At 35.2% G+C, this 8,750-nt stretch overlaps 1 protein-coding gene across 1 annotated transcript; it reads right to left on the bottom strand.

Annotated features, from left to right (window-relative positions):
• Nucleotides 1-1,728: 1,728 nt before the first annotated feature.
• Nucleotides 1,729-4,537, bottom strand: LOC140038148 (F-box protein At4g22280-like). Its single transcript, XM_072083253.1, has 3 exons — nt 3,247-4,537; nt 2,329-2,493; nt 1,729-2,211 (listed from the first exon to the last, which is right to left on the bottom strand). The coding sequence occupies exons 1-3, from the start codon at nt 4,294-4,296 to the stop codon at nt 1,930-1,932; spliced, it is 1,497 nt and encodes a 498-aa protein (XP_071939354.1). The 5' UTR covers nt 4,297-4,537; the 3' UTR covers nt 1,729-1,929.
• Nucleotides 4,538-8,750: the final 4,213 nt, after the last annotated feature.

Genomic DNA, 8,750 nt, shown 5'->3' with positions numbered 1-8,750 from the left:
TCAATGCAATTGTCAAAAACCTTGAGAGAAGCTTCTAAAATTATCCCTAGTATTGTAGTGAACCTTAAGGGAACATATAAGGTGTAGAATTTAGTGTGCATTGTGAAAAATTAGAGACGTAAATGAGTCAAACTGCACCAAATGCTCACAATTTGAACTTTAATCATGTTTGATTGTTGTAACAAATTTGAAATTGTGTTCAAGTTTGATTCACGTGTTTTAGGAAATCGATTTGTTATTGAATTAAGTTTGAGTAGAGGTCGAGTAATTTAAAAATTTTAAATGTAAATAGTATATTTCATGCTATTTTCTTGAGTCAAGATTGAGATGAGTTTAATAAGATACCATGATGAACCAAACTATGATGAGTAGCACTGTCCCTTTTCTTATTCTTGCATTTTACTTCGCACCCATATATTCAGGCACAATTTCATTATTTCCCAAACATCACATTTGTTTTGGCAATGGTCTCCCTTTTATTTTAAACACTTTTTTTCTTTTTAAATGAAAGGTTTCGAATTCATGATTTCTCACTTATATTCCTACCTCCTGTATCATCTAACTTATTCATTATTTGTTTTTTGTCAATATAAAGATAACGATATTGGTTATCATATACCTTAGCTGTAAATTAAGAAACTCATTGGATGTTTCATCATAACATTTTGGAGCTTATCTTATTTTTTTTTGCCATTGTTGGTGGGTTGGAAAATACAAATCGGTTGTTCTTTTCGACAAATCATTACCAGAACATTTGTTTGGTAAGATATGTCCTTGGTTGGTGAAAGAAGATGGTTTCCACCTTGGTATCCTTGAAAGTTATCTTAAAGTGTTTTCTAACATTTGGATTGTTGTGTTTATAACCTTCCTTCTAGTTATTTTGCATTTATGTCACAGCTGTTTTCACAATCTTATATGAGCTAACATAGACATATATACACACCAAATTTGTCGCTTCTTAAGTTGCCAAAATGACTCAATTTCATTCAAGGTTGCTCTTGTGTGTGTGTGTGTGTGTATATATATGTATATCTAGACATTTCAACTAAAATCGTAAGTTACCATGATGAACCAAACTATGGTGAACAGGATTTTCCTTAGCTGTAGGTGAGGAAATACAGTGGTCATTTCACCAGAACCTAATCCAAAGCACATTATATTTTTGCCAATTTTGGTGGGCTGGAAAAGATAAATCAATTGTTGTTTTTGACAAATCATTACATGAGCGTCTGTGTGGTAAGGTATGTCCTTGGCTGGTGAAAGAAGATGGTTTCTACCTTAGCATGGTCGGAGGTTATCTTCGCTTACATACTTGGTGATATGTGTAATTCCAAAGATAGTATTTATGTATATATATTTCATCTTTTATCTTATTGATTTCTTTCTTGATGTTATTTCATATTATTTTTCCTTGCTTCACCCTGCTCATTCGTTCAAAGAAAACTATTCAACTTATAAAAATCTGTCAAAAAGTTGATCTCGAAGGAAGAAAGAATTGACAAATGAAACTTTTAGCTATGTCTGTGGCTACTTTTGCCATTTTTATTTACCAAAAGGTATATAAAAAAAAAAACCACTATGCCTGAGTAGAATTTGTGAAGACGAAAAGTTGAATGCCCACTGCTAAATTATGAAGTGATTCAAAAATTTTACATGATAAATTAGAAAGTCTTGTACAAAAGTGTCCCAGTGTATCAAGATAATTTCAAGTTAATTCTGGAAGTGAAATTGAACCCAAAGCACAATCAGAGACTATTGTTCTGACATTAGTTGATTTTGGAAAAGCATCAGCTATGGCACCCAAATGAACTATTTCAGTTGCATCTACCACTATAAAAGAAAAAATGAAGCACAAAAGATGCAGATATTAAACTTGTGGAACCCCTTATTTCAGTTATATATATAGTATCTATTTTCGTTCTGATTCTTCTAAGGTTCGAACACAATCCTGCAATGTTCAGAAGATTTCTTGAATGATAATATCCGGTTGTAAACTTCAGGACTAGTCTCCCAACCCTTTATACTTCCACGAAGAGCCATCGTCTTTAAAGATTTCCCAGTCTCCAGAAAATATTCAGCTAGCTTGAAACCAAATTCCTGATCATGCCCTAAGATTATTTTCAGCTCCTTAAGATGTCCAATGGGGCATGCTGGAAAGGCCGTTCGCAGAAATATCCCGAGTTGTTCTACACTGAAATTGCGGTCGAACACCTGCACATTTGCAAACATTAGGAACTGCACAAGACAGTGGTTATGAACTACTTGTAAGATGAAGAAATTGAAGAGCAAGCTTAATCGACTCACAAACGAAAGATGAAAGAAACTCACTGAGGAAACGATATCGAGTGCTTCGAGATTAGGGGCGTTTTCCAGTAATCTTGCTATCAGGTTCAACCACCAGCTACTGTAATGGTAGCTGTAAATAGAGTCATCAAGCGCCAAACTGCTCAAATTTACAAAAGTAGGCAAGAATTCTCCAGCATAATAGAGAATCTGCAACCAAATGAGATGAAGAATCAAACAATATCCCAAACCACAAACTTAAACTTTTATGGATTGCTCTATTCAGCCGGCAGAATACTCAGGATAAGGCTGAGTTCAAGACATATTTTGTATCCTTAAGTTTAAATTTACAATGTTAAACCCCTAGGTGAGGCAACAATTTTTGTGTGGCTATCCAGATCCGGGGGCCTGGGGCAGGTTCAGTTGTGATTTTAGTGCCATTTGTAATGTTATTATATCTTTTTTACATGATATGTAATGTAATTATACCAGCTCACAGAATAGAAAAAACTTAATCCCTTTCATCGCATAAAGACAAGGCTACTTTTATTTTCACACAGATTAAGAAGGGTTAATTAATATAGTTAAATCAATTATTTTTACTAATCACTTTCTTCATATGGCCTCCTTTAATACTAGATAATTACTCAAAGTAAATGACTCATATTACTAAATCATTCTTTGAAACTTGTTATTTTTTTTTTAGTTTTTCAATGCATGGCTTTACCTAATCAGAGTTACAAATTCGACTAAAACATTTTAGTAACAATGTAGGCATATTCGTAAATCGACAAAATAACAATCCTTCCAAAAGGAAATCAGCCCGTCATTTGAATAAATACATATAAACAAAAGTGAGACTATCTTTATAGAATAGGATATGGATAGGATAGAATATTGATACTCCGATCGGAACGAACAAAAAAAAAAAAACTGCTTTAGCAGAAGGTTAACTGGACATACCTTCATACCCGACTGGAATCGAAGTGATTTCGCATATTGCAAACCATTGACAAGCTCAAAAGCTTCGAGTGATTTCAAATTTGGCCGATGATAGAACACGAGGGTACTTTCAAATTCTTCTTTTCTATACTTGAATGCTACTGTCGCATTCACAATGTTCCTCACATCTTGAACAAATTCTACCCTCACGCGAGGACCTTGACACTTGAAATACTTGAGATATGGGGCATTTATAACAAGTTTATGCACTCCAAATACATTGCAGTCCAGATATTCAAGATTGTCAGACTCCACCATTAGAGAATAATGACCAAAGTAACATGAAAGTGCAACCTTTTTCAATGAAGGAGCAGAAATACGGACAACCATAAACTGAAAATTCCAAAATCTCCATCTTAAACCCAAATCTTCGAGCAAGGGGCAAGCCTGAATAACCCGCGCGAAGGAATCTTGATCTGTTAATGCGAATTCATTCAAGCGCAGGACCTTAAGATTTGGTAAAGAAACTGAATCGGGAGGATTGAAATTAAAACTACTTTTCATCGTCATCGTCAGAGAAGTTAGTGTTGCACATGTGAATATCTCAGGTGGATACAAAAGTAATCCGGTGGAATCTCGATCTCCTGGCACACAAATATCAACTTCTTGGACTTGGCGCGAAAGCACTTTGGATATCAACCAGTATATCCCTGGACGAAGATCTTCGACCAAGGGCGGCGACACATTAAGTTGAAATTTTCTAATTGGAGCTTCGTTTCGTAGAAAAATCAATCTAGATAGGAATTTCTGAAAATTACACAAATCCCTTCTGCGCTCCTCCCCGATCTTGGCATCCCAATTCTTAGAGATTGTGAGATCAATAACAGGAAGTGAGGTGAAGAGATCTTTCCATCTGGTTGACAGGACTGATGTGGCTGCAGCGGTTTCCGAAGGGAGAAAGGACAGGATGTGGCAGAGAATCTCGTCCGGAAGGGCACTTAACTTATCACTTTCATCATCTTTTGGGGTTTCAGTTTTTAAAGCCCTAGGACTTCGAGGGTCATGAGCCATTGTTGGGGATGGTTTCTTCAACTGATTACCTGCTGTCAAGTTTTCAACTTCTGAACACTGAGACACGAGCCAGAAGGCTTGTGATTTTTTCCAGGCAAAAAAGGATCTCTTCTGAGGGGAAGAATCTGGGCAAAAACAAGAAAAGACGAATCTAACTTCAAAGAGTGGCTTAAAAAAAAAAATTCAAAGAGTAAGGGAGTAATATACTCGGATAACCGTCAACTTTTATGAGTTTGATTCTAAAAGGCTTAAAACCAAGACCATCAGGTTAATGCACAGTAACCCTAAATCTCTCAAGGATGAAGCGTTGTTTAATTCTACAAATTAAAGGGTTGAAAGTTAAAACAAGAGGTACCTTTTCTGTTGTTCTTTTAACTTCTACAAATTTAAAGGTTTCCCTTTTTTTATTTGGGCTAATTCCACTTTGCACCTGTGAACCTCTTATCATTTTTTCACTTTGCACTCTAAACTCTCAATTTTGAACACTTCGCCCCCTAAACTCTTAAATTTGCTCCATTTAAATCCAATCAATGACAATTTTAGTAAAATTGTTGGCATAAACACCCAACAAATTAATAAAAATGTGTCAAATGTGGTAAAAATAATATATTGTCATTAATTTGCATCATCTTTAATTTGTCTCATTAATTTTATTAACAATATTAGTGATTGAATCTATATAAATCAATGACAAAGTGTCAAAAGTAATAAAAAAAAAGTTAAGGAATCACAGTTAAAATAAAAACAATATATTGTCGTTAATTTTCATCTTTCTTTATCTCATTAATTTTGCAAACATAATTATTGATGAAATATAAGCGGGAACTTGAGAATTTTGGGTACAGAGCATTCGAAATTAAAAATTTAGGATACAAAGTGGTCGAAATTGAAGTTTAGAATGCAACATAAAATAGTAATACAAGTTTAGAGGTACAAAATGGAGTTAGTCCTATCTATTATCGATTTTCCAAAGATTGCTCTTAAGGAATGGGAGGGACTGTGATTTCTAGGGTTGTTTCTTCCTCAATCTTCTTAAACTAGGATTAATTATATCTACTTTCCTTGAGATTTAGTCAAAATACTGATTAGACCTTGAGATTTGATCAAATTACAATCTCTCTTTTCGAATTAACAAACATTTAACTAATGAACCCCTGCTGTCAATGATCGTTAAAACTATTGATGATGTAAGCAAAAAGTAAAGTAAAAGGTCCAACGTGCCATTGTAATTGGGAATGTTAGCAAACTAAAAATCCTCCCATCAACCCCATAGTAGCTGCTGCCCATAGCGCCGCTTGCTCCACCGACACCACCATTTGTACTAAATGACCCACTTCTCTCTACTTACCCCTTTCCAGACAATCAATTCACACCATCGACATCTGTATCAGAGCACAGAAGTCCTATTTGATAATTCAATTCAGCACTTAAACTTAATAGATTCAGATCTTAACATATTCAAACAGTTTGATAATAAAAAATTAAACATTTGAATTAATTAAGTGTTACTGAATTTTCTAGACAAAACTAACTCTCAAAATTAAGTGATAAGCTATTCACTTATCACTAAATATGATATGAAGTCAAATGTATTAGATTTAATATTTAACAATTCAATAACTTAATGGATTTAGACTTCAAATTTCGGTTTTTAGATTTCAGTTTTATCAAACGCACCCATAGTAAAGCTGGATAATTTCAATTCCAAAAAATCAAACCACTACTATATGATAAAAAATAAAACAACAAAACACACAAACAAATTTATTATTAATGAACAATAGTAAACTTCAAAACGAACCACTGAATTTTCAGTCCAATGATTAAGGAAGGACTCTTAAGAGTCTTTTCAACTGTCAAGTTCAGGGTTCGAATCTTGTGCTAATAGTTGATGGTAGGAAGGATTTAGAAAGGGGAGAGACGGTGCAAAAAATTTTTTTTAAAAAAAAAGAAAGAAATTTGGCTCATAGTGCCATACTACCACCTGCACTTTTCCTTATCATTTGTCCCAAACTATCAACCAACTAATTTACTCTCGATCTCTCGATCTCTTGGACGAATGCCTCACAGTCCAACATGAACTCCTGTATGATAACGCGACTGCATTTATAGTTGTTTAAGAAGCTTATTTTAGTTTTAAGAACCTGCTTCCAAACCTAAAGATATCGTCCCTTAATCTAAAATTCATCGATTATGGTAATATTATCCACATTAATGAGTACCCATTGAGTATCAGACCATTCCAAGAAAATCAATGATTACATTTTAAACAAGTAAAAATTCCTATAGGGTATTGCACACTAATATTTGGGTAGTTGTTTTGCATTTCTATCAAAGCAGTTTTCAATCTCACTACGATTTGTCGTTAATACATTGAATACGGCAAACTTGTCTCAAGTTGCTAAGAGACTCGACTTTGTTCACCTGTATGGACTTACACATACACATACATACATACATACATACATACATACATACATATATACATATATATATATATATATATATGTTAGGACCGAGCCAGGAAATAGACAAACTCAAGTTAGCACAAATTAGGCGGTATAACCGACCATTTAATAGATAGGCGGTAGATACCAACCATATAATAATTAGGCGGTAAAACCGACCATATAAAAACGGATAACAAAGCAAATAAGAGACACAAAAGATTTACGTGGTTCGGTCAAATTGACCTACGTCCACGGGCGAGGGAGGAGCAATATTTCTACTATGAAGAAGAAATACAAAAGCCGTAGGAAAGTGGTTCCTAGGCCAATAGGCACTTACAAAAGAGTTTAGAAAATATTCCTAAACTCAAAACAAGAGAGCCTAAAATATTTAACTGAATGGGCTAGATGACTCAAGAAGCTAATAGCCCATATAACTCTCTTGAGTGGTGCCAGTTAAATCCTTCAATGGACCCTTCTATTTATAGGCCTCGAGTAGCCGGCTTCTCTTCAGCAGGCTCCGATGTGGGATGAGAAGGAAATGAAAAATTATGCCACAAGTCAAAGCTTGCGGCTCTGACAAAACAACAAATCTCCACCTTGGCATAATTTTGAATTCTATCATCGACAATAGTAAAAATTTTTCTCCACCTTCTTCACATAAGCCCCAATGGGCTTAAATCACAAACGAACACCAATCAAGTCCAAGCACTGCTTGAACTTGTAAACTGGAAGAGGTTTCGTAAACATATCGGCTGGATTGTCCTTAGTATTGATTTTCTGAATAAGGACTTTTCCCTCAGCAATGATATCCCGAATGAAGTGATACTTCACATCAATGTGTTTCGTCCTCTCATGATACATCTGATCTTTAGTCAAGTGTATGGCACTTTGACTATCACAGTGAATATCAGTAACACCTTGATATAGACTTAACTCGCTAAATAAATTCTTCAACCACAAGGCTTCTTTGATTGCCTCGGTCACAGCCATATATTCTGCTTCTGTAGTAGACAAAGCTACGACAGGTTGTAGAGTAGCTTTCCAACTAACAGCACAACCGCCAATGCAAAATACATAGCCTGAAAGTGATCTTCTCCTGTCAAGATCCCCAGCGTAGTCTGAGTCTACAAAACCAACCAAAGTGTTATTATTCCTTCCAAACTCCAAACATGCATTTGAAGTACCTCGCAAATATCTGAGAATCCACTTCACAGCCTGCCAATGTGTTTTACCAGGGCAAGACATATATCTGCTAACAACACTGACTGCTTGTGCAATATCTGGACGAGTACAAACCATTGCATACATAATACTGCCGACTGCACTGGAATAAGGAACCCGTGCCATATAATCTTCCTCTTCATCTGATTTTGGTGATTGAGCAGCAGATAGCCGAAAATGGCTAGCAAGAGGAGTAGATACTGGTTTAGCATCTTTCATGCCAAAACGCTCCAAAACTTTTTCAAGGTAATTTTTCTGGGTCAAAAATAACTTCCCTACTCCTCGATCTCGCTTGATATCCATGCCAAGAATTTTCTTAGCTGCTCCCAAATCTTTCATTTCAAATTCACTATTTAACTGCAGTTTCAAGGTGTGAATTTCTGACAAATTCTTGGCAGCAATGAGCATGTCATCAACATGAAGCAGCAAATAAATGGAAGAACCATCATTTAACTTCCGGAAGTAAACACAACTATCATACATGCTCCTCAAATAACCATGACCCAACATAAAGGAATCAAACCTTTTATACCATTGTCTTGGAGACTGCTTCAATCCATATAAGGATTTCTTCAATAAGCAAACATGGTCTTCCTTACCTTCAATTTCAAAACCCTAGGGTTGTCTCATATATATTTGTTCTTCAAGTTCGCCATGTAAGAAAGCTGTCTTAACATCAAGCTGCTCTAACTCCAAATCATACATGGCAACTAAAGCAAGTAAAACACGAATAGAGCTATGTTTAACAACAGGTGAAAACACATCATTAAAATCAACATCTTG

This window comes from Coffea arabica, chromosome 1c (genome assembly GCF_036785885.1).
Source record: "Coffea arabica cultivar ET-39 chromosome 1c, Coffea Arabica ET-39 HiFi, whole genome shotgun sequence".
Classification (NCBI taxonomy): domain Eukaryota; kingdom Viridiplantae; phylum Streptophyta; class Magnoliopsida; order Gentianales; family Rubiaceae; genus Coffea; species Coffea arabica.
Note: the sequence above shows the minus strand (reverse complement) of the source record. Positions and strands in the feature narration are given on the sequence as shown.